The sequence below is a fragment of the Python bivittatus genome, unplaced genomic scaffold (genome assembly GCF_059951505.1).
Source record: "Python bivittatus isolate LINGU-HERP-01145 unplaced genomic scaffold, Pbiv_v1 ctg000480_np1212, whole genome shotgun sequence".
Lineage (NCBI taxonomy): Eukaryota > Metazoa > Chordata > Lepidosauria > Squamata > Pythonidae > Python > Python bivittatus.
In genome coordinates this window covers 44,384,143-44,411,036 of record NW_028277075.1, presented here as the reverse complement: position 1 = coordinate 44,411,036, position 26,894 = coordinate 44,384,143, and the positions used below count along the sequence as shown (strand labels likewise).

Sequence of the window (26,894 nt, the reverse complement as noted above, 5' to 3'; positions counted from 1 at the left end):
GAAAACCAGCTATGATTAACTGCTTCTATGCTAGATACTAGAACCTCTGGATTCAAGTAGTTCTCCACTTCTTTCTTAAACCTCATATCTAGGTTACATTGTTAATTCTCCCCTTCCTGTAAACAATTTTCCATACAATACTATTTGCAGCCATCTGAAGGAATTCCACTGGGTTGTATCCAAATCTGTTTGTCCAACAACATGACATATATCAATAGAATAGAGTTGCCCTTCTCTCAAGTATCATGCCCAATCTGTTCTTGAACATTGGGGGAGGGGGGGAATTGAAGAGAAGATGAAAATGAAAACTCTGCTATGACAGCAAAAACATACATGTATAAGGCTGTATTATGCCTTGTTTAGTAATTTGTACAGCAACATTAGAACAATCTATTAGAAGTACTCCTATATCAACATTCTACTTTTTACTGCATTCTTACCCAATTATTTACTATTAAAAAGTTTCATAAAATTCTTCAAGGACTGAACATCAATTATTTTTAAAAAGACAAAGCATTCTTGAAAATAATATTTTACTTTAAGGTCCAAATATCTTGTTATTGCTTTTGCATTACTCATACTATGAAATGATTATTTTGGAGCTACTCCTAATGGAAACATTATTCATTTCAGAAAATAATGTTCTTGGTCATGCATAACAGAATCTAGTTTTCCCCACAGCTGAACTATTTATTTAAACAGACTAACCTGAGCCTCCTTTGGCCAGATACTTGTCCCTTGCATAAATGACGGAATCCAGCATAGACTCAAAGAGAAGGAAATAGCCCTGCAAATTGAGAAAAAGAAAAGAAAAATAAAAGGGATGGTGTAAAATTATACACCAGTTTTAGGGAGCTCTGCAGTAGCATATATAAACTTTGTTTTTGCAAATACATATCCTGAAGAATAGTCCAGCAGCTCTTTTATTCTTTACTATAAGTACTGCCATTAATTCCCTGATATAACAATTTCTTTCACCAAGCATTTCACAATTCTTATACTGCATCCTAGAAGAGGAGGCCAGAGATTTAACTTTAACTGATTGGTAGTATCAGTGCATTCAACATGTGGCTAATGAAATCTCTGAAAAGCATCCCTCTTTTTGTACATAAATAATAATAAAGGGTTTCACAAAATCTCCTTCAGTGCTCAAATCTAGCATGGGCAAGGGACAACTACAAATGTCTCACAAGCCAAAATGACAACTCAACCAGTTCCTGCCACAAAGCCACCAGAGAGTGGATCACAGAGTGCTTTAGACTGAGGGGGTTGTGGTAGCTAAATCTCCCCCACTTAAAGGTATGTTTGATAGAGAAGAGGGCTGACCCCTTATCATGGAAAGGCTCCCACTGGAAACTATAGAGAATCTCAACAAACTTTGCAGGTATGGAGGCATGTATATAATATGTAAAGAAAGACCCAAGATGGAATAGAAACAATAGCTTTATATTAAGAAGCATACCCTCCTCTCAGGCCATATACATGCTCTTGTTCCCAGCCCACTCCCATCCCCTTGGCATGGATGCAAAGAAGAAACTGTAAATTTGGCTTCTGTTTTAGAATAACAGCAATTCAGTGTGTCATCTGAATCTTAAATTAATCTACTTACGGCTTAAATAGCTTTATAAACTGTATTTTAACTACAAATCAGAGTTTAAGTTTAATCAGAGTTTCCCTGGATTAAATCTGGGTTAATGTATAAAGGAAATTAAAGCTTCTGAATTCCTCCTTAGTACTGTGTTGGAAAGCAAAGGGGGGCTTGGACTAGGCTCCTCTTGAAATGCTGAACACCAGGTCATAATTCTACCTAAAAGGCCAGTTGTGCCTAGCTGGAAAGGTAGGTCTGAATCTCAACATATGCAAAAGGGTGGAAAATTTATTCTCTAAAGAAAGGAACAGAGCAACTAGAAAGAGGTAATTTTTCTACTGATGAGGTCCAACTTTATTTAGGACTGAGGGTAAAATAAGCAAGCTTAAGATAGCAATTTTATCTTGAGGAAAAAGCAGCCAGAACAGCTTGATCCAGAATGTGCTTGTGATGGAAAGCTTTCATCAGTTTCCTACTGAACAGCTCTCTCTATCTAGCCGCTGTTTGCACAAACAACAGCCCTAGGGACAAACAGCAAGCAGGTTTTTTTATAGCAGGACATATGTATATTTGCAACCAACAGTACCTTTGCATCTCCATGGAGCATTTCTTTCTGCACAAGGAGAGACCCAAGATGTCTGCTGTTCCTCCTTCTGCACTGTACTCCCCTCCCCCCCCACATGTACATGAAGGCTGTTCTGAAAATCAAGGAATCTTCCACAAAAATGTGTGACATAGCATAGAAAGGTATAATGAAAATTGGGTATTATACCCCAAGGAAGGAGAAATGCTTTCTGCTAAGACAAAGCCATCACTGGAAGCAACCAATTATTGCACTAATATATTATTACCTTTCTCAGTCATCCTAAAAAAGCAGACCCCCAATAAAATAACTGTGGTATTTCATAGATCTCGCTGTTCTCCTCCTGATATTTTCCATGCTAATTCTGCAGTTTTTACCTCAACCTTCCAAACTCTCCTATGCAATATCACATCCCTGTAAGCTACTAAAGGGTTGTCCCTCGTATTGAATCAAGTCATTCATTATCAGTCTCAAAATGCTTTGCTCTATGTGTGGCGCTAATCTCTGGTGTAATTTAGAATGTAATTTCACAGGCTGCTGCCTCACCTGTAGGGGTGCCATCTGGAAAGAGAATTATACCTGACATGTTTTGCCTATGATGCTTGGAGACTCTCCTACTTCTACACTGACAAGGTTCAGATTTTAAAAATAAGAATAAAAACCTTGCATTATTAATTCAAAATTAATTAAAGCAAAGTGTTCTGTACTGCACACATTTGTGAGGAGAATGCTGATGATTTCATGTAGCAGCCAGTTGAAGACATACAAATGACATGTTTTTTCTTAGATGAACGAAGAAAGGATGTTTCATTATTGCATACTGTAAGAAGTGTTTCAACCTTTACGGAAGTACTTTTATTATTTACAACAAATAGCAGAGTAAAAGGTATAAGGGCTTTGTATACTTGTATAGCTAGGTGACAGAAGCATTTCTGTATATCAAGATTCAGAGAAACAGAAATAAGCAATTAGAATAAGACCCTGGCTGCTGAACAAAAATGCTCCTGCATTCAATTTTATCTTTAGATAACAAAAAAAGCTCTCTGTTTAGTTCAACTCATTTCTAACTACCCTTCATTCCTTCAAAACACTTCCTTTGCTATTTTGTTATTACATTTTATATTGTCTTATATATTTTGATGTCATGCTGCCTTTGAAATTTATGCCATGTAAAAGACTATTTAAGAATGTTCCAAGACCATTAACCTTAGTTTTCTGAACCTTTCTTTTTTGTCCATTTTCTATTTTCTAATTACTCTGTTCATTATCCTTCCTGGGACTCATTCCCTCACACAGCACACACATGCTCCAATGTGATTTCTTCAGTGACTCCACTGATCACAAGAGATGTGTTCTGTGTCTTTCCACACCACATATTTCCCTGTGATTCCTGCACATTGTCTATCAGGACTGGGGAAATATCAGTCCTGGCCTACATCTGTCAAGCATCCCTTCATTTGCTACTTTTCCCCCATCAATTTATCACCTAGACTTGATAAAAGAAACACATGGCAACACACATGATCTGTTACTGCTGTTGATATATTTATTAGCTATAATGCTTCTAAGCCAAGGGCACAGAACAAAATACAGATGGTCACTGTTGAAAATTCCTCACCCAACATTTGGCTGAGGAACAACAGGGAGGCTGGAACCAGAACTACTATACACTATCACTACCCACTGATAAGCCTGAGATGGGATGGGGGGAGGAGGTAGCTAAAAAACTCACCTTCCTCAAAGCAGCCTCAAACCGAGTACTACTCCTGATCTATTGCCAGTTCTACAACCTCCTGATAATTGGTTATAGGAATACTGAGAAGAACAGCTTAATCATAGAAATGGTTTCTCTGTCATAGCTCTGCAAATTGCTCTGGATATGAAGCAACAGAGAATGCTGCTGGTCAGTGTTTTGCCTCTTTACAGTGTATAGATATCTATGTACATGTATGTGCGCCTACACATGCATGTGTGTCTATATGTGTGCAAGGAAATTATCCTTATGCTTTAGGAGAAAATTCTGCCCATGGCTCTAACGTGCTCTGCTATCTGCACTAATTCCTTCTTGTAGGAACATTTAAAGCATCAAGACGTGAAGAAAAGTACGCCCAAGTGCCTCTTCCCAAGCGTATGCACTGAATTGTCTCCCTTTATAAATAAAACGAATATTCTGAAAGCCTAGCACCAGCATGTTGCACAGCTGATTTCATTTCACAGCTTACTGTATGTAAAATTACTCTAATTACTGTTAAACATAATTTCCTCTTAAAATTCTATACCTCACAGGAACAGAAGTACAATTCTGTCTGGATATGAAGCCTGCTCACTTGGCATTTAAATATATAGTACATCCTGCCAGCACATCAGTACACATCAGCAATTTTTTCCAGCTTCTAGCTACATACAAGTAAATTCAAATACGTGCATGCATGCATTCTTCTGGTATCTTCTAAACGCTATTTTATGGCTATGATAAATTATGTTGAAATACTAGTCTAAAAGATTTCAAACAGATGCCATTATATCATAACTGGGACAAATTATTTCCTGTCATTTTAGAACAAGAATGTAATAGTTATAATAATTAAGAACATGACCATTTGCCGCATAATATTTTGGAGCCACTGCCACATTGGAAATTATGGATCCGTATTTATGCAAAGTGCATTTCTATTCTTACCATCCATTCAGATATGATAACATCTACTTTTTCAACAGGTATATCCACTTCTTCAATTCTTCCTTTGATCAAGCAAATACTATCTTCAAGTCCATTGAGTCTGCAAGGCAAAGGCAAGGGCATGTTATAATGTTATGTTTTCTAATTAGGTTTTACCTTAAAGCGCTCCAGCATTACAGTACTATTAATAAGTACTTGTAATAACAGAGAGCTGTTCCACAAATGTTATTTGCTCATACGGCAACACAGTCTGTACTCAAGAATTGCAAACGTCATTACTTACTACAAAAATGCAAAGTTTTCAGAAAATGATGATCATTGTTTTGAAGTTATCACACTTGCATAGGAATCCCCTGTATGATTTTAAGTGAGATGCTATGGAAAGCAGCCCTGAAGAACTTGGAATGTTTCACATCTGAGACATTAGGAGAAGTCTTCAGTGATACTGCCTTAGATATATATGGCCATGTCAAGAGTGCAATACGACACAGTAAACAGGAAGTTTAAGTTCTCAGAACTTAATTAGGGACAAGCAAAACAGGAGGAATAACCATCCAAAAGGATAATGATGACAATGGAGGACCCCTTCTGACCTAACTCTATTTTTGTGCCAAGGGGACAGTGAGATCTAGATAGCAATGAATTCAAAGCTGGTCTGCGCCCCTAAGAATTTTCATCAGTTTTTTTGGTATGCCAGTCAGTAGTTGGCATAGCTAATTTCCCTCTCCTGTTCTCAATAGGATGGATGTTTTAGACTGATCTATGGGAATCCACAAACAGGCCCTCACCCCCACCTCTTACCAACATAGGCTAGCGGGATTTTGGGTTCAGCAGAGAATCAGCCACTTCATTTTCAAAAGTTTGCTTAGGATCATATGCTTCTGCTTTTCAGCTAAGACTTTGCTGGTATTAACACAGGGACAAGACTTCCTATGAAACTGCTAGCATTTCTTCCAGATAGCTACAGTGTTTTTAGCCTTCTGAGTCTCAAGGATGCTTTTTCAATAGTTTAGAAAAGTAGCTATTGCTTCCATAAGCACTGCAACATTAATGGAGAGTTGTTGACTGAGATGTGTAATCATTTATTAATATAACACAGCTTACTCTTCTCCAAGACACAAGACACACTTGAAGAAGCACAATTGTCACTTGAAGATGCAAGTCTATATTCAGAAAGGAAACACGGTGTAGAAAATGTAAGCTACTTATGCAAACGTCAAGGAAAAATGGGAAAGCAAATAGGTTGGTGTCTGGAAATGTTAGGGGTTGCAAAGCATTCAAAAAGGGCACTTTGCATGGTCTGTTAGTATCAGCACCCCTCCACAAAGCATTAAAGTAGCCACATATTTTGGAATGCTTATGTGGCTACTTCAAAGGTTGTCCCCAGTTGTCTAGGCATGCATGTGTTTGACCAGATAAAATCTCTAATTGGAATGCCAGAGAAGTGAAGGACTATGTAAGAATCATTATATAAAAACAGCTAGGGAAAAACCTTTGAAGCAGCTATATAAGCATTCCAAAGGCTGCTTTAATGCTTTGAAGAGACTAACACTAATTTGCATTAATGTCTTTTGCAAAGCACCTGTTTACCTGTTTCAAATGTTTTGTACAGCCTCAATAAGTATTAACATCTCTTATTTGATTTTTCACATCCCATCAGTTAGAAGCTGATTAACAGATGATCTTGAAATATACTCATATGTTGCAAATTGTCTTCTTTGCTGTTGTTGTTGTTGTTCAGTCGTTAAGTCGTGTCCGACTTTCGTGACCCCATGAACCATATTGCGCCAGGCCTTCCTGTCATTCACTGCCTCCCTGAGTTTGCTCAATTTCATGCTCATTGCTTCAGTGATGCTATCTAACCATCTCATCCTCTGCCGTCCTCTTCTCCTTTTGCCTTCCATCTTTCCCAGCATCAGGGTCTTTTCCAAAGAGTCCTCTCTTTGCATTAGGTGACCAAAGTATCTGAGCTTGAGCTTCATTATCAATCCTTCCAATGAGCTGTTCTTTGCTGTTACAGTTATGTTAAAGATGAATTACATATTAATTCAAGTTTTAACTACATGATCAGAGACAAATAGAAGAAGTCTGTTTTGGTGGCTTTACTCAAATATTCACAATTTCTAAATCTAGAGGAATTCACCTAAGTGTTGTGCAAGCCTTTTATAAAAGAATTACATTCAGATACTAAACCTGACAAAATGATTTTTAACCTGTTGATAAATGGAAATTTTGAGCATGAAACTGAGCAAACTCAGGGAGGCAGTGAAGGACAGGAAGGCCTAGTGCAATATGGTTCATGGGGTCACGAAGAGTCGGACACGACTTAACGACTAAACAACAAAAAAATGGAAATTTTATCCAGATGACACAACTAAGTTATAACAAGTAACTGATTGTACTGTGCTTGTGAAGACAATCATCCCAGTTAACTGCAGTATTCTAGCCCAAGCATGATGGTGTAATACCAATTTCCTTTAAGGATATCCTATTGTTTCATATTTTAAATAAAGATGTGTTCAAGGAAACTCAAGATTAAATTTTAATAGCATTTACTTTCTCTGAAGCACAACATATCAATCTTTCTTTCTTATGCCGTTGTCATGACAGCTAATACTAGAGAGGACAGAGTAATTATTCACACCATTGGGATTTATTTCTCTACCACAATGGTTATCTATGTTCTTTCTTAAACATTTATTATACTATAGTCTCCTTACATCTGACTTGCAACAGAAGCCAGTAACCTCATTACAATTTTAGTATTTTAGAGGACAAACAGCATTGCAAAAGCAAACTATGGGTGAAAAGCTTCATGAACTCAGCAATTCCATATGAAACATAAAACATTAACCACATTAGGATGCTATGGCAACATTTATGTTAAATATAATTACTGGCATCCAATCAAGAGTAATGTTAAATAAATCTTTGAAATTAATGGCTCATTTCTCATTTAATTCTGGGTTTCCCTGGACATTAAGTCTATCCTTGATAGTCCCCAAACACTCCACCAATGCTTGGGGAGGTTCCCAAAAATCTTACGAGCAGTTTTGTTGAGCGCCTGGTTGCCTGCTGATACAAAGAGGTGACCTGGCCACTTGATGAAATTACACCCAAGTGGCCTCTCTCTATACATCAACTTGGTTTACTGAGGAGCTCCAGGAGATGAAGCAACATAATCATGCCTGGAGCACTGGTGGAGAAAGGCAAGAAGCTAACTTGACCAAGCATGGACACAAGCTCAAGTTCAAACCTCCACTGTGGCAATACAGTAGGAGAAGCACATTTACTTCTCTCTTATTGCATTGGCAGGCAGTAGCCTTGTTTAGAGCAGTCAACTCTCTTTGGGAAGGGGGTCTCGCATACCTCCTACCTGGCTGCTGCAATGAGCGTGCAGCTTTGTGTGGATAAAGTCACCCAGATTCACTCATCTCTTGACTCTTCATAGGCAGAATGGAATGTGATGACTGAGGCAGTATTTTGCCATTTTATCTGGGATTCATTTTGGCTTTTGGACTGCAAAGAAGTGAATAGGGTGCTCTCCAGTATGTCCTCAGCCACCTATGGATCCATGCCCTTCCTGGCTTTTTCAGAGAGCAGGAGAGAATGCAACAGTCAGCTCCAGAAGATGATCAGTTGATATTTGCAACCCTGAAAGAGGATGCAGTTTGCCCCTTCAGCCCTTTGAAGTAGGCCATGTCAGGAAACACACTCCACAAGAAATACTAGAACTCTTTACTGATACGGGCTATAGTAACAGAAAGTCTGATAGCATTTTTCCTTCACTCCCTCTTATACCAAAGAAAGTTAAGGCAGAATCAGCTTAAGCTTCTAACATTTTCTTCCTTTCCTGGACTTAATTAATATTTTGCTAATTGCTACATTCCTCCTCCAAGGACATCTCTGCGGTTCTCTATAGCCTACTTCTTAAGACTCTCTTCTTGAACCTAGCCACTCTTAATAACTATTGTCTTGTCTTTAACCTTCCTTTTCTTGAAAAGGTTACTGAGACTGCAGTCACTGAGCAGCTATGGAGCACTCTAGAGGAGGCAGATTATTTGGACTTGTTTCAGTGAGAGTTCAAGCCTGAGCATCGGGTGGGACAGCACTAGTCACTCTTGTGACTGGCCTTTGACTCTTGTGAGGAACCTGGATGGAGGCAGCGTGCCCCCTGGTCCTTTCAGAGCTCTCACCAGCCTTTGATACCATTGACCATCGTATCCTTCTAGATTGCCTATGAGGTCTGGCAAATGGGGGCACTGTTTTAGCCCTCCTACCTTAGTGGACAATTGGTGCAGGTGGAGAAGTCAGCCAAGCACTCACTCCCTTTAAACTACTGTGATGTACTATATTGGTGCCTGCCTCTGAAGACCACTTGGAAGCTTCAATTAATCCAGAACACAATGGCCCTGTTATTAGCTAGAATCTTTCACCAAGAGCATATTCACCTTTACTGGCTTCCTATCAGCTTCTGAGTGCAATTTAAAGTGCTTGTCATTACCTATAAACTCCTATGTGAATTGGCAATGAGGTATCTGCAGGACTTCTCAAACCAGAATTGACTTGCCCGACATGTGCATCTTGGGAGAAACTGCTTGTGATTCCCCAGTTCCATGAAGTATGGCAGGAGAAGGCTTGTATGAGCTGCTTTTCAAAACTCCACTTAGAAATTAAACTGGCCCCCACTGTTTTGGCACCCTGGAAATTTTGGAAACTGAAGTATTTTGGAGGGCCTATGGTAAATGATAGGATGCTTAATTTGATTTTTGGTTTGGTATATACTAAATTATATATAAAAAGTTATTTTTATAATTGTTTTAGGCTTTCCAAGAACATTGTATTTTAAATGCCCATTTTCCTCTTAAGTACTGTAAACAGCTGAGAGTCTAATAATTGTGACAGTCACAAACTTGATAAAAGTTGTTAAACACGAAATAGAAAATACAGATATGGTCAAAGGTATTGGTACCCCTCCACTTTCTTTTCCGAAGAAATAAGTGACACAAATAAATGGCATCCACCATTCTTTATTCCACAGTCCATAGAGTAGACACTTTGCCTTTGATGTATGACTTAATATATTCTTGCAAATAATAAAACAAATGATTTTCTATCTGCAAGATCATAGTTTCTTTAGTGACAGCACTAGGGAAGTACTGCTTTAAAAAAAAAAAAAATAAATAAACCAACCTTTCAAAGCAAGTGAGTACTTCCTTTCTCCATTGCTTACAAATAAAATGATGAATTATAGGAAGATTATTCCCCAAACATGTATAACACAGACTTTCTTGAACAGCATAGTTAGAATTTCATCCAACAGAAAATAAAACAAGTGTGACATGGGCTATTTACAGCCCACTGGTCTTTATTAAGAACCAAAGAATCCCCAGCTTCCATTTAGTTTCTAGTCATGGAACAAAAATAGGTCTACTTGAAGTCTATTGACTTCCAGAATCAACAAATTCCCTTCATTTTTTCTTTAAGCATTATCATTAATTCTGTGATGTATTTGACTTTAATGAACAATTCCCACAAAGCCACCATGATTAGAGGACCAATATTGCACTCAGGGAAGAGTAAGTGCTTACACTATTCTATTCTCTGCCCACAATCTAGTAGTTAAGATGCAGAAGATGAAGTAAAATGCACAATTGATAAGTAACTTTACATAAAGGTTAATAGCATGGTTTTTAGGCTGCTATTACAAAGGATTCTGTTGTCAATGGGAGCCAGATTGTTTAGGCACATTAATGGCCGCTGGAGACAGACAAATCATCCAGAACTGAAAGATTATGGAAAGGTGCATATAAATATTTCCTGTCCCCAACTATTCATGTTTTCTGCTATATATATATATATATATATATATATATATATATATATATTTAATTCTTCTAGTGCAGCTTTCAGCATTTTAAATACAAAAGTACACACTAAAAACGAATTACAAAAAATAAAAAATAAAACTCATAAAGCAGGCAGGTCAAGAGATAACACTGCCTGTGTATGAATGCCTTCCTAAAAAGGAACATCTTGACCCATTAACAAAATACCATTAGATATGATGCCAACCTAGCCCACTAAATAAGAAGTTCCATTGTTTAGGTGTGGCCATGGAGAAGGTCCTTACTTTTCTCCCAATAAAAAGTGCTTCCACCAAGTTGGGACATAGAAATGGTCTTCTCCAAAAAATCTTAGGGAGCAGTCAAACTGGTTACCACTACAATATTCTGGACTTAGTCTTTGAGAGTTTTAAAGTTCATCACCATATTTTGAATTGTGTTTGGAAACAAATCTTTGCCTGTGAGTACCTACCAATGTTTTCATTGATATACACTGGATCAACTCCATATTTTATGGACACTTCAAAAGTGGTACAGTGGATTGCAATAATTGGGGTACATGTCACTACATCCAGTTTTCACCCAGTAAGGAACAGGTATAGTTGGCTTATCAGCTTAACCTGGGGAAAGATATTCCTAGCTATAACATCTTCTGAGATTCCAGAAGCAACCCCAGACTGCAAACCTGATACTACATCCAAAACAGGCTTTAAATCCTGTTCTCAGGTTCTTCTGTTTCTCTATCTTATCAGGATCAAATCTGAATGTGTTAGTCCTTCATCCAATTCATTACTGGCATTAGATACCTATTCAGAATATCATCAGCTTCTCTGGCAGCAGATGTGGAAAAAACATAAAGCTAACCTGGGTTAAATCACTTCCTATAACCTGGTTTTATTTAGCTTATTTTAGGCAATTTGTGAAATGTGCCTACCTAATGATGTCCATCGCTTGGTAGACAATTTCAGATTGATCCACTCCTATCACCTTTTTTGCACCTGCTTTGGCAGCAAACATGGAGAGGATTCCAGTGCCACATCCAACATCTAGGACAATCTAGCAAAATACAAAAAAACACACAAAATTTTGCAGTTAGGTGATGATTACAAAATAATGGTGAAGGTTATGTTATGAAATAGTATCTGTAGCCCAAAACCTATTCATGAATCCTCAGTTTTAATGTTTTCTTAAAAAGAAAGAGAATTTTTAAAAAGATGTACTGAAAGTCTTCGGTGTTTAAAGTATTCATTAAAAACCATTTTATGTCTTGCTGTTATAAGCGTATGTCTTCCCACTCCCGCCCTGCAAAAAAGCCACCCTCTTCAGATACAGAGCAAAAACATATGGCACTTCTGAACTCCTGTTGCAATTCTGAGATATTCACAACAACCAGCAACACCAGGACATCTGGCAGCCTTCAACAAAATTGCTTGCCAATAGACCAGAGGCAAGAAACACTTAGAATCACAGTATTGGAACAGGCCACTTAAGCCATCACATCGAACTTCCTGCTCAGTGCAGGTATCTGACTTAAAGAATCCCAGGAAAATGGCTATCTAGCCTCTGCTTGAACATAGCCGGTGAAGAAAAGCCCATTACACCTCTGGTTAACTGATTCCACTATCAAATTGCTTCTTCTTTCTAACATTCAGTTGGACTTTGCCTTCCTGTAACTTAAACCCATCAAACTATTATCTACATTCTGGAAAAGGAAAAAAAAATTCCGTGCATAAGCTGTACTGTTCAAGGAACAACTGGTTTGGGGTGATTGGTACCTGAACTAAAACATGCATTTTGGATGTTTTGGTCCAAATATCAAATGAACCAGTGCTGTTTTATTTGAGACATGGACCAAAATATTGCTATTTTGAGCAGAAGTGGTTTAGGGGAAGAAAAGACCTGGAAAAAGCGATGGATATTAGTGGCTGAGAGGAGGGAAGGAAGGAGATGGAAAGATCAGGTGGTGAATAGGCCAGTACGATATGCCATGCCAGGAGCCTATTTCTTACTGATGAAACCATCACAAAACAGACATAGGCAGGATACTGGCTTCATGATAATAAACATGCATGCTCATGCATTAGTTTCACCTGACTTCCACTGTCACTAACAGCAGCTAAATCAGGCAATAAAAAGCCAGCAAGCAAAAACTTACTGTAAAATAGTTCATGGTTTGTCAAGCTAGAATCTGAGGGAGGCTTTATTTTATTCTTAGTTCACAATTCAAAACAAACCAGAGGTTTTGCAATAACTTTTAAGCTTAAGAAATGAAAAGAGAGGTCCTGCAAGGAAGAAAGGAAAGTATGAAACGGATTTGTTTGCGAACCTATAAACTCTTGTTTAAAGAACATATCCTTACTTTCCTGGAACAATTTTCATTTTCAGAAACAGACTTGTAACATTTAAAATTTACTTTAGATGTTTGAAAAAGGAAGAAACAATTCCTGACCATTCTCCTTTTCCTTCTTGATTGGTCTCTTTTTAAGCACTAAGATAAATGTGTTTAATATAAGAAACGAGGAAGCAGATTTTATAAAACTAGAAAATTAATTATATATGTTCTTACTGCATATGTTTTGTAAAAATAATGATCATAAGCATCAATTTAGTTCAATCCTTCAGTATCCAGGTCTGAACAACTAAGACCATTAACACTGAACAATACAGTTTTTTCATTTAATAGCAAATGCCAATTTGATGACTAATATCATATAAAAGACTTTATGTATGACAGGTCTTCTTGGAAGCCTTAAAAAAGTGGGAAAAATGAATTGGGATTTCAACTTGATGAATTTCACTGGAATTTTCAATAGCATAATATTCCTTTGGCATTTCAGCAAGGCTTTTTTTTCCCCCAGAAAATCATCAGTAACAGATCATAAAGATAAAATATGGGACCACACTCCACTAAAACTGCACCACAGAAAATATCGTTACAGATTGTATTGTTGGTGTTATAAACAAATTGGCAATGTAAATGAGTCATGGCTTCAATTTATTGATATACAGGTAGCCCTCGAAGTTACGATTGTGCTGAAAAAATAACTTTATGGCCCATTTACGACCTTCACAGCATCCCTCAGTCACGTGATCACCATTATAGTCAGTATGGATTGTCCTGTGGCTGACCTGTGTTTTTTCCTTTTTTTTCCCCCCCTTGCAGAGCAAAGAGATTGGAGAGAAAGGGTTTGCAAGAAAGTAAGCTGTTTTCTTTAAATCTCCTTCTCTCCAATCTATCCACTCTGCGGGGGGGGGGGGGGGAGAAAAAAGCAAGCGATTTCTGTGGGCAATCTCTCTTTTGACTGATTCTTGCCCCCATCCCCAGAGCGGAGAGATTGGAGAGGAAGAAGTTTCAGGAGACTAAGCTGCTTGCTCTTCTGTACATCAAAAGCAATGAGATCGGCAATGGGAAAGGGTCAGGCAGAAGAGAGACTGCCTACAGAAACTGCTTGCTTTGTTTCTCCTCCCTACCTTGCAGATGTTGGAGATGTTGCAGATGTTGGAAAATATGGGGTTTCAACCAAGCCTGTCTCACACTAGCACAAAGGGAGGGGTGGCTTCACTGCAGCTTAGCTTTGCTGCTTTGTGTGGGAGGGGCTTGGAGCCCGCCTTTTTTCCAGTTTCCCTCATTTTCTTCTCTTCTCCTCATGGCTCTCCACGAGGGAGGAATGAATCCTCTCTCCTCCTCAGGGTTTTTGTACTAACATTTCACAACCCCAACAGCAGAGCAGAGAGACTGGAGAGAAATGGATTTCAAGAGAGTAAGCTGTTTGCGTACCACACCTGTGGATGCCAGCCCCAGGCTGCAGTGCAATCGTATTGCTTTCAATGCATACAAGATAGTAAGCAAGCACTCAAGCATTCCAAAGGGCAGGGCGGCGGTTAGGAGGCAAACAAAAGCCGAAGGTATGAAACTGAATAGTCTTTGTCTCTTTCCAGCTGGAAAACAGTCGTAGTCACGTGATTTCCCACTTAGCAACCGTTTTGCCTAGCGCCAGTCCCAATTAGGGTTGTTATGTGAGGATTACCTGTATGTATGTTCGTAAATATGTATTTTGTATGTTTTTGTTTCCTTTGTTTCAGCTTTTTTCTTTTTATATAATTTTGTGTATTCTTTTCCTTTTCTTCTATTTAGTGAATAATAAAAAAGCAAATTAGCGTATATAGTACCATTGCTGATTATTCTTTTTGGTTGAAAGTTTTTGAAAAAAATGGGCTCCAGCCTAAGACTCTAAATATTAAGGAAAAATAGACCTGCAAACATATCAGGGTTATGCAAACAGCATTATCTTTGCAATTTACTCTTCTGCTTAAACTTTATTGGCAGGATGCTATTTGCTAACAGGGAACAGAAAGGCATTCTACCAGTATTCTACTGCACTTTTATTATGTAAAATGATAATATCTTCCCATATAAAATTATTTTGTTTACCAAGCCTAGACATAACTTGCAGACTCTCAGTCTTTAATCACAAGGTAAGTGAGTTTATCTTGTTTATCCAGCATACCCCTTGAGCCGTCTTCCAATTTCAAATTCCCTAAGCAGAATATGCTGTTCATTGATGAATATGAGTGTATATTTGTAACATCTTTGTTTTATTATTCAAATATAAGCTGAAAAAACAAATATGAAGAAAAACTACAAGATAGAGATGGCTAGTAGAAGGACATAAAAGAGTTCAAGAGCACAAGAATTAGTCAAGCTGCCAATATCTGACAAGCTGCTTTGTTTGTGGTGAATTAATTTTTTCTCTCTTTCTTTCATATTTAGTGGTTTTCATTTCACTTTAGAAATTTGTTTCAAGCACTATCCCAGTACATATGAGATTGCCACTTTTTAGACCTACAAAAGATCAGTTGAGATTTTTTAAACAACTGGATAATACTAAATGTAGCAGTTCTAAGCAAGCACTGAAAAATCTAATAGCATCTAAATATGTAGACATTTAGATATGTACTGTGACTACAACTTTCTTGAAGGCCTTAATCAGTTAGCTTAACTTCCTATTAATATGTTGCTTTATTTTTCACTCACTCCATGATAAACCTTTATAAAAGTTAGTCCATTTGATGTCTGAACCCTCAGCTCCTCTGACTTGTCAGGGTTGATCTCAATCATACAGATACTTACAGCCTACAGGCATCAGATGGCCTTGGAGAGGGAAATATAACTGGACTCCAAACTTTTGGAGGGCCTCCCCGGTGACCATACAGATGTTAAATAAGATGGGGTACAGGGTTAAGTTCTAAGTTCCCCCCTCCGTGCACACCAACTGGAATCAGCCATTTAGGAAGCAACCAATCACTGAATAATAGTGTCTGCAATTTTCAACCTTCACATGCGGACCACAAGGATACCATTGGTAGATGGTATTAAAAGCCACTGAAAGAGCTAGCAGGATTTCTAAGCCCTGTCAAAAATCAACAAGAATGACCAATGCATGAACCCTGACTGAAAGGGATCCAGATAATCTGTTTCTTCTGGAGTCTTTTGTAGCTATTGTCTTACCATCTCAATAACATTTCCTAAAAAGGCAGGTTAAAGACTGGGCAACAGTTGTTCAATACAGCTGGGTCCATGGTTAGCCTTTTAAGGAGGGGCATGCAAATGTTCTCTTCAGAGACACTGACATCTCCCTTTCCTGCAGGAACCATTTACAAACCCCTGGACTCAGTTTTCTGAACTTTCTCTGGCAGATTTTTTATTCATATATGGAAATTTCAGGTAATTCTCCAGCCATATAGGCTATAAATGAAATATTTTCTTCATCTTTATATGTTGATGATCATGATGGTGGTGATCTGTAAAGTTCTGGGTACTTACATTTTGCTTTTCAGTATGACACTGAGCAAGGGAAGTTGCATGCAGACAAATATTCAAGTTCTGCAACTTCCTCAATCACTGAATAGCTATGATTGAGGCACTGAGTTATGATACGGCTATGCTTGATGAATCTCTACAAATGCCTCTACAATCTGCATTTGGGTTATCAGTTGTAGTTGTTGTTTTAACTCTTGTATGCCGCCCAGAGTAACCATTGTGAGATGGGCAGCAACATAAATCATTTAAACAAATTTCTCCAGATTCTACCTACTGTAATTATGTACACAAAAATTCAGCAGGACCTTGGAAGGCATGTTTAGATCTTATGTTAAGATGTGAATATAGTAAAACACAAACAATTCAAAACACCAACATAAAAGACAAACCATTCTGGCACAAATGTGCCCTTTTAATAGATCTATACAATTTCCATGCTAGCAAGGCAGAGCTCTGCAACAATAATAAGCAAATAAATCTATTGCAGTTTTCAAAATTAGTACTTTTGCCTCTCCCAACACTAACAGAACTTGGAGCAGCAATAGTTTTAAGAAAACAAAATGAAAGAAAAAAATCTATTTCACCACAAAATGTAAAACCAATTAGCAGTTGAAGAGATGTTGAAATGTTTTGAAATGTTGTCAATTATTATATAAAAATATAAACTAGTTATCTCTATAAGATCCATTATATAGAAGCAAGCAGAGAAGACGGGCAGACTTCAGCCTTATGGTATGGATTTTTTAAGCAAGAACCCAGAGACCCAACAATTGGTCAGGCAGGTGCTAAAAATTAAGAAAGTACCTATTTTTGAATGATCTGCCTGCAAATTTGTGGTCTGTACTGCAACCAAACTCAGCATTTTTCTTCCACAAAAAATGTATTCCTGGTTTCTCCTACCCTTTTCAAGCACTATTTTTGATTATTCTAACTTAAGTTTTTAAAATTATTGATGTTGCTAGACAATTGAGAATCAAAAGCCCAAAGGTTGAAAAGTACATCCTAATCAATATTCTGTCTGCCCCCAGTCAGAATACATGATTCCTAAGGCAAATTTTCAGATGATGTAGTCTCTAAAAACCCAGATGATCAGTTCTGACTATGATTGTCCTATAACTCCTTACTCAATTAGCACTGTCTACCTAAGCATGCATATATTGGCATGCATAGGCAATTGCCCATGAATAATCTTCAAGGTGAAGCAGTATTTGTTCCAGGTAAAAAATGGTCTATAACAGCAGATGTTCCTATTCCTCTTGCTATTTCCATGGTTATACATGTTTCACAAACTACCACAATACACAGAAACATACAGCGCCAGTTCAGTCCAAGAAGACCCAGCAGAGACCCTGCTAGTGTACCTATCAGTTCTAGAAAACTGGCTATCCTGGAGAAGGGAAAAGTTGGAAGAATTTGATGGGATTACTTTCCACAAGCAGAACTGCTTTTCTGCACATACCCAACATTTGGATCTTAAGACAATATATTTTTATCTATGAATGAAATGCTGCAAGTGTTTCCCATAAATGGCAAGGTGTGTTTGCAGTTGGTATAGGGAATACTTCTGTAATTAGGAAAATATAGAGATATCTGCTCTCTAGCTCCAAGACAAGATTAGGGACCATTCTTTGTATCATAGAAGGAGCACAGCACAAGTTCAGGCATAATCTTCTTTGCTCAACAGGAGTCTAGATTACAGACCCAGCATAATTAAGTCAAAGAAATGCTCCCAGAGTACCCTTTGTTATTAGAGTTTAAAAATTAAAAAAAAAAGACATTAAACTTATTTTAACTGCAAGCTCCAAGGTATAATTCTTTCCAGAAAATAAAATAAAATTCTGCGTGGAAGATGTAGATATACTTTCACTGAAGGCAATTTCTAAGTGTGCATTTCTGATCAAGAGCCAATAAATGGAGTCAGTGGGAAAAGGTCCCTTTCAGAGGCAAAGGATGAAATGAGTGAGAGATGACTCTTCCGTGGCATATACTGATAGAGTTCTTCCTTTCCTACTGTTTACTCTTATTCCATAATTTCTTCACATAGAAACCAAATTCAGTCCCATGCAAAAGCAGAACGTGCTAATAATGTTTTTATAAACTTACCAGGAAGGAATTATTTATATGGGTTTCACTCAAACCAAAACGTTGGTATCTGAACTCTTTCCAGAAGTCAGTACCTCAGGGGGCTTTATGAAGCTTTTATCATGCAACACACAGGTTAGAAATTCACTTGTGGTAGATTATGCATCGTAAGTGTGCACACACCTGCACACACTTATTTCAGACACCACTTAAGAATAACAAACAAGAAAAACCTCAACAAAACCTTGTCATCATAATTAATGAATACTCATGAGAGCACACTGAACAATGACAATGCTGATCAGCATTTCTCTTATCAGTATTCTGCACCCTTCTGCAGCTGAATAATGCTCTCCATGTAATAGGACTTTAGTACATTCAATCAAAGCCTTGTCAAAAAGATTCAGTATCCCAGTTGTAGAAGGAATCCAATCCAGGAGACTTTTATTACCTTACAGCATCACATACTGCAAGTACATTAACAGCTTTAAAGCCAGCTCACTTACCTTATCTCTAAAGATGTGTGGGTTTAGATATATGAAGTCACGATAGCTTTCTGTGCGCACTTTATCCTATAAAAAGAAAAATGTCCTGAGGACCGACTGCTATTTATTGTCCAATGAAAGTAATATAAAAAGTTCATCACCTAGCAGTTATTCCTTAACCCATCTTACAAAAGCAATATTTAAGTATTCCCAGGCATTGGTATTTGACAAAAATTAGTATTTTGTTGAGGAAGTATTAAGGAATTTCTCATATAGTTTGTCAGACAGTAGCAACAAAATTATCAGACCTAAGTGAAAGGTGGAAATGTTAAACATACTAAATTATTTGTCCTTTCTGTCTGTAAGGAAATAATTTACATATCTCTTTTTCTAATGAAATTGTCTAATTTTTCAAGCACTGCAATACAAAGTTGCAAAAGCAATAAAATACAATACTAGTCATCTTGTTATTTAGGCTGCACCCACCCACCCAATTATTTTTTAGTTAATAAGAGCACTTTCTTTACTTCTTTATTAGCTTTATTTGAAGCTAACTTACATAAACCTAAAAAGGTACAAAACTAAGTAACTCACAGAAGCTGTGCAAGCCAGTGTACAATATGCAAAGTGCAGGTACTGGTAGTTTTCCAGTTTGCGCACCTGAACAGATGCAATACATCTGTGTTAGAGCTGACTCTGTAACCTGTTTAGCAACCAACTAACATCATTCCCTTTAATAAATGTGGGCAGAAAGACAAACTACCAGAAAGCCATATGCTTTACTATCTGTGTAAATGGCTAGAGAACCAATCAGCAAAGGAAAGGTAGACAGTACTTGAGATCTTATTTTTGGCTCCTTGCAAACACAGGTTTTAAAAAAAAGTATAAAAAGGACAACTAAAAAAAAAAAAAATGTGGGGGAACTTGTCCTTGCATACAAATCAGACACTGCACCACCAGATGAAACACCGAAAGGACAAAAGTACAATTCCCTGCAGCAACTAGCAACCAACATTCCAGAATGTACATTCAGGAATTAAACATACATATCTATATCTGTGCCTTTTAGGGATGAGATTTATCAACCAGAATTTGGAAGAGTCTTGACATTATTATTTTGGAGACAGATCACGTCAGTTAAACATTTTTAGTGAATTTGGAATCCCAATATCGAAAAAAAACACTCTCTCATTTGTGAACCTTCCTGCTTGCTGCAGTCCACAGGAATGCTTGCTCTGCACTCCTCTGCCACCTGAGTTTCAAAAAACAGGGACGTGGAATCGGCTCTTCCCTGTCAGCAGTGCAATGATATGGACTTCACTGATTGACAGCTCAGGTGCTCCCACCCCTGGGCATATCTAGAAGGCTACTTAAATTAGCTTCTGCTGGGTAATTAATATTAAACCATCTCTTTTGACTCAGCATAAAGCACTTTCCTGATTCTAGCACCATTGTTTCAGAAGTATCTTGTTTATTAAATATGCCAAATTTTAAATACAACAGAATATACTGTGAGGTCACAAATATTATGCAGCTTCAAGCTTAAATCTAAGCATGGATGGTGCTGTAGAAGCACTGGACCTCAAGCTGTAGTAGGGCTACAAGTCAAATCCTGAAACTATTCCTCCTAACAGAGCTGCAGCCCTTCAGTATTTGGAGGCACCAAGATTTCCCATCCCTGCATAAGAAAGAAGATATTTTGCAAGCCTTCTCTTGCCTAGCTAAGGCATAGCTGGGTTCTAACTTACAGAGTGGATTGTTCAGCTGTAACTCAGCCTGACACGTAAATCCAGCTACTGCAATTTATAAATCATGGTTTAGTGAGTAGCATTATGGGGGAACCAGGCTCACCAGATGCTGTAATATTGCTGTCACTAATATAGACAGACTCCCAAAGGCTAGCTAAATGCTCAACCCTCAAAATTCAATCACAAGATATCCTAAACTACTCCAATTATTCAGTATTAAAATATTTCAAAAGAATTGCTTTCAGAGTTTCTTCTATTGGTTTGTGTTTATTGAAGACCAAAATCTATATTAGCAACCATATACAGGTAAAGTACATAAATCTCTGCCTAGACAAGACCAAAGCAAGCGGAGAAAAGGCTAGTACTTAGAGAAAGAGGAGAAATCTATTTAATTGTCACTGTTGGGCAAGTGGTTACAATTATAACATGGAGAAGTTAAAATCGTAATGTAATTTGGTCACTTGAGAGCTCCTTTACCTTTTTTTAAAATCATCACGTTATATATTTGTAAGACATAGCTATATAGTCTTATCGTATTCCATTATTTTCTCTTATAATCATCGGGGCCCATAATCCACTTCAGCTAAATCAGTATAAAGTAGCATGTATTAAAATTATCTTAATTTTTTCAATCTTAGCTGAATTCCTCGCATCCACGCTGAAGGGGATCTTTTCTTGGGAAAAAAACAACCAAAGTAGCATATGGGGAGGCCAGACTATACATGATCCTTTGGATTTTGAACTGTGTTTTTACGTGTGTGTTTTATGTTCTGTGTTATTTTGTTTGCTTGTTTTTTCTTGCATTTTTACCTGAGCTTTACCAGCATAGCAGTCTAGTGTGGATAGGGTTAAAAATGCAGCTGTATTGCAGTATACGTATGGGCAAGCAGCCTCCCTTCCATCTTTCTCACCATAAAGTCATGCTTCTGTTCATTTCCTAACCTTTAGCATTTCTTCATGGATCCCATAGTGCCCGTATGAGCTGAAGTAAACATCTTCTTCATCCTCCTTTAAATCTGCAATGGTGCTGGCAGACGAGCTACTTCGGATGTCTGCATTCATCACAAAATCCTGCGCAAATTGCCTGTAATCAATTTGAAACATACCCTCAAGACACAGTAAAGGAACTGTAAAAAAGGCAGCATATAGGTTGCATGGTGCTATTTGGTGCCTTCTACATGCTGAAGCTCCCTCTGCTGGCTGCTGCATTGAAAGTTGCTTAGAATTCTGTGAGTGTTTCAGCATCAGTATTTTTCCACATTCCAGGTCATGAAAAACTATTAGTTTTCTCTAAGGTAGTTTTCTTTAACCTTATCCAATTCTAACTATGAACACCAGTTTGGTGTAGTGGTTAAGGCAGTGGGCTAGAAACCAGGAGACCATGAGTTCTGGCCCCGCCTTAGGCACAAAGCCAGCTGGGTGACCTTGGGCCAGTCACTCTCTCTCAGCCCTAGGAAAGAGGCTATGGCAAACCATTTCCGAAATCTTGCCAAGAAAACTGCAGGGACTTGTCCAGGCAGTTGCCAGGAGTCAACACTGACTCAAAGGCATACCCACAATTCTAGCTATAGAAAAATGTGGATATATATAATGAAAATAATGTTCTGAAAGGTACTTTCAGAAAACACAAAAACAGCCAGGAATAGATTCCAAATAATCCAGCTGATGTTAAAAAATTTTTGTCCAATTCCTTTAAAATAATTTAGTAACCTCTGGAAATAATGACCTTTCAAGGACTAGCAACAAATAAACAAAAAAATAAATAAAAGACAGCCATAGAACAGTACCACAATAGTGGGGAAATTAACATGTAAAAGGCACTTAAACAATTAACATTATTTTCCAGCATCCTCTTTCTGCTACAAAAACAACAAAAGACTACAATACAATAGTGGATCCTTATTTTAGATTGAGTGATTTAAGAGCTGTCTTCAGATCCAAAAGTCTGTTTTTAAAAAATAAGTGTACATATTTGAAGGAACAGTGGCTATAACTTCAGAATACCACATACAAAGCAACTACAGAATATGGAACAGAAGCTACTCTAATATGTTAAAGGCAAGTCTCCATCAAATGATGCTTAACTGTTGATAACGTTATGGACTTATTCTTGCAATTTTCCTGGCAAACGTTTGCCATTGCTTTCTTCCAGGATGATTTCTGACTTCCCTTCTAGCCTGTAACTAAAACATTTTTAAACTGTTTTGATGCAGGCTTCAGCATGTGATTCCCTCCCTGTAAAGCAGGATTTAAGGGTAGCTGTATAGGACATGCCAGTTTGCACTTTTTATAGCAACAAAAATATCTGGATGACACTATAGACATTGCTCAATTTCAGCATCCCTGGCTACTGGCCATGCTGATAGGAGCTGCTGACAGTTACAGTTAGTAACATCTGGTCAGCCACAGATTCCCTACACCTGTTCTAGTTGGATCACCAGCAACTCACAAAGGTGTATGAAAAACGCAGTAATGCTCAGCCCTTGCCTTCAGAATAGACATTTCAATCTGTTTTGTGACTCAACTCAAAGCACCCCTAGTTTCAGGACTGAGCCAAATAAAAGAATTGATTTAGCAATTCTCTGTTTAAAGAATTAGAGCTGGAATGGCCTATTTAGGCCATCAAGTCCAATCCATACTCAAGTCCAATCCATACTTCATGACAAAAATCCAAATTAAAGCATGAGTATCTAACCTCCAGTTGAACTCATCTGGTGAAAGGGACCCCACCTCCTTCACAGTAATTATTTCTACTAGTAACTGCTCTTAGAGTTATGAAGTTTCTTTGAATGTTAAATCAGAATCCGTCTTCCAATAGCTTAGCTCCATTAATGCAACAAGCGTTTTGGAATTATGGAGAATGTGTATTGACTTTCTGTGTGACATTATTCAGTTATCTGAATATGTTATATTCCTGCTCAGTCTTCTCAAGGTTAAATATTCCCAATTTCTTTGATCTCTTGATAGGATTTAGTTACTAGTCCCCTGATCATCCTCACTGGCCTTCCATGATACCATTCCAATTTGTCCAAATCCTTCCTAAAATGTGCCATCCAGAACTGTACACAATACTCAGCATGAAGTTTGACCAAAGAGGAATAAATTGGAACTATTCCTTTTTGTGATTTGGAAATTATACTTCTGTTGATGGAGCCTAAAATTGACTTTTTTCTAATCACACATTTCTGATTCGTACTGCTTTGCAATCAATTACTATTCCAATACCTTTTTCATAAGCACTGTTATTAAGCCAGACATCTCCATCTCTTATCCTATATCTGTGTCTTTGATTTATTTCCTAAATTAAGAACTTTGCATTTCTCTCTGTTAAAGTTCACTTATTATTTTCAGGACATTTCTCTAGCCTATACAAATTGTTCTGAATTTCATTTCTGTTTTCTAGGGTATCAGATAGCCCATCTAATTTTGCATCATCTGTAAATGTGAGAAACATTCCCTCTATCTCTTCTTCCAACATTAATAAAAGTGTTGAAGAATACAGGCCTAGGACTGAACCTTGAGACACCTACTCGAAACAACACTCCAGTTCAATGAGGAACCATTGAAGGGCATTCTGAATATGATTTTCGAGCTACCTATACCAACTTAATGATCATCCTATTCAGCCCACACTTCCTTTTTACCATCCAACAAGTCTCTTGCGTATTTCCCAGTTGCTGAGTTTATTTTCTTTATTGTATTTTGTTTCTTCATTGTATTGTTTAAACAGATGTTTAAACAGAAGGAAATTGTGCTTTAGAAAGCTTACCTGAATCCAATTTTGTAAGAATTACTTCCTTCTTCATCCATTCATCAAAAGTGACAAATTGTTCAGTTTTCTTGTCTTTAATATACTAAATACCATAATTGTATATGATCACAATATATCCAAGATAGTTTCCAACTAAGATTTTGAACTAAATAGTGCATTATTCAAAATTATTACCTCATTTTCTGTAGATCATCTTGGGCTCTGGCCAATGCAGCTTCTGCCAACTCAGTTCTGTGCTCAGCATTTTTCAAGCATTCAAGGAGAGATGATGTCTCAGATACTCCATCAGGACAAGAGACAGAAGAATTAAGAAGGTCTTCTACATCTGGAAATAAAACACAAACTCTTGTGCAAATATGGAATAAAGCTTAATGGTTTACTCTGAATAAGGATGTTTGACTATGTTTCCTAAATATGTTAACCCTGCGAGGTAGTCCAGACAAGAAGCACAACCAGGAGTACTAACTCTATCTTTATTGTAAAGTTACATTAACAGAATTTTGCTAGACTGAAAGTATTTCTCCCCTTCTTTCCTTTTACTCTCCAGAAAACTAGGGAGGGTCCCTTCTGAAATGTTTTCCATGCCATCCCTCCTGTGGGCTGAGATATCTTTTACCCACTGGTTATCAGTCTGCAGCTTTCCCTCCTGTCTCCCAAGGTCATTCCCACATACCATTACAATATAACACATAAACTCAGGAGTGAGTAATGTGAATTTTCTTTGTAGAAGATTTACTCTTGCCTAGTAGTAGAAGAACCTACCAACAGCTAAAGAAAGGCAGACTAGAATGAGCCATCAAGGGAAGTTTCTCATGTTGCTTCTTCCCAGTTCTAAAGTTCAAAAGAACTGAATCCAAAAGATTAGGTTGTCCTTTTTACTTTTCTTTGTGCAATACTCACCAAGCCAGTATCAATATATGGAGAAAATCCTATCTATGTGGTCACTAGGAGTCAAAAACAACTTGATGGCCAATCAATCAATATCAATATATTTTTGAAATTCTCTTCTGTTCCAAGAGGGATTTGCCAGCTTGCAATTAATAAGCTTTAAAAATAAGTTCCACTGGACTCATAGTGCAACACAGTTATCTACGAGTTCCCAAAACAGAATTATTCATTCAGCATCCATACAGGGGATTCTTATGCAAAGAGAGGTTTTGAACACACAAATAATCATAGGTGCCTCCTTAATTTCAAAGGGTAGAGCATTCCACAGTGCAAATGCTATCACAAAACAAAACAAACCACCTATTACAAAAAAAAAAAAAATTACAAAAAACGAAACAAAACAACCCACTGATGAGTAATACAAGATGATGCTCTTTTCAACTCAGCACATGTAGCAAAGCCTCCTCTGGTGATCTTAGTGATGAACCAGTTGAAAAAGACTTATTACGTCTACTGTTTACCCTGTTTAGACCATACACATTTATTAACTTCTCCAATTCCTATACCTCCTTGTAAGAGTGAAATCATTGTAACAGAGTATTCCTAACTCACAGAAACAATCTAGTAGAATATTGAGGCCCAGAGGGTCCAAAAGAAGTGAAAGTTCAAGCAGGCTCAGCATGATAGCATTTGCTACATCTTCTCATAAACCTTCTCTCAGGATAAACTGATTCTGTCTCAAAACAAAGACTGAAACCAGAATTTGCAATCTTCTAAGAACATCTATAGCTGCACAGACATCATTATTTCAATCCTTTCGTTCAAAAAGAGAGTATTCCATACATCAATAAGGGCTTCACCAGCTTTGGCTTCTGCAAATTCCCCAAAGTTCTCAAGAAGCCATCAAATTCCATAAGGCTCCGCTTAAAAGAAGGCATATTAAGTTCTCTATTGAAAAATAAAATGTAGATCCTATTGTCCAGAAAGACTGTTTCCTCATACCAAATATTCCACTCTTGACAAAGATAATCAAGAGAATATTGGTGAATTCCTGGTAGTCTTGGATGCAACTAATTTAAATCTTTTTCAGTCTGTATGGTTATGGAACACAAATAGTAATAGTATTGGTCACCTCGATTAATGACTTGTGCTAGAAATGATCAATATATGGCCATAAAGTGCCTGTGATGGTCTAAACTATTTACATTAAGGTTTTTTAAATACTATTTTGAAATAGTTTGAAGAACAAATAATTACTATTCCCACTTGAAAATATAAGCTAATTTGAATTGGACAAGGCTTTAAGCTATTTACAAAATGCCTTATATGGTGCTGGGGAATTCTGGGAGTTGAGGTCCACATGTCTTAAAGTTGCAAGTTTGAGAAACACTGCTACAGACT

General features: G+C 37.5%; 1 protein-coding gene across 2 annotated transcripts in view; it reads right to left on the bottom strand.

Moving 5' to 3' along the window:
* PRMT3 (protein arginine methyltransferase 3) overlaps window positions 1–26,894 on the bottom strand; it is a 75,448-nt gene that overhangs the window by 43,839 nt on the left and 4,715 nt on the right. For both annotated transcript variants that reach the window (XM_088145833.1, XM_007425291.4), the window contains exons 6-11: window positions 24,780–24,930; window positions 21,776–21,917; window positions 19,107–19,172; window positions 11,632–11,753; window positions 4,852–4,951; window positions 709–787 (exon numbers count right to left, since the gene is read on the bottom strand). In XM_088145833.1, the coding sequence (XP_088001959.1) occupies window positions 709–787; window positions 4,852–4,951; window positions 11,632–11,753; window positions 19,107–19,172; window positions 21,776–21,917; window positions 24,780–24,930 (660 nt within the window). The remainder of the gene's footprint in view (window positions 1–708; window positions 788–4,851; window positions 4,952–11,631; window positions 11,754–19,106; window positions 19,173–21,775; window positions 21,918–24,779; window positions 24,931–26,894) is intronic.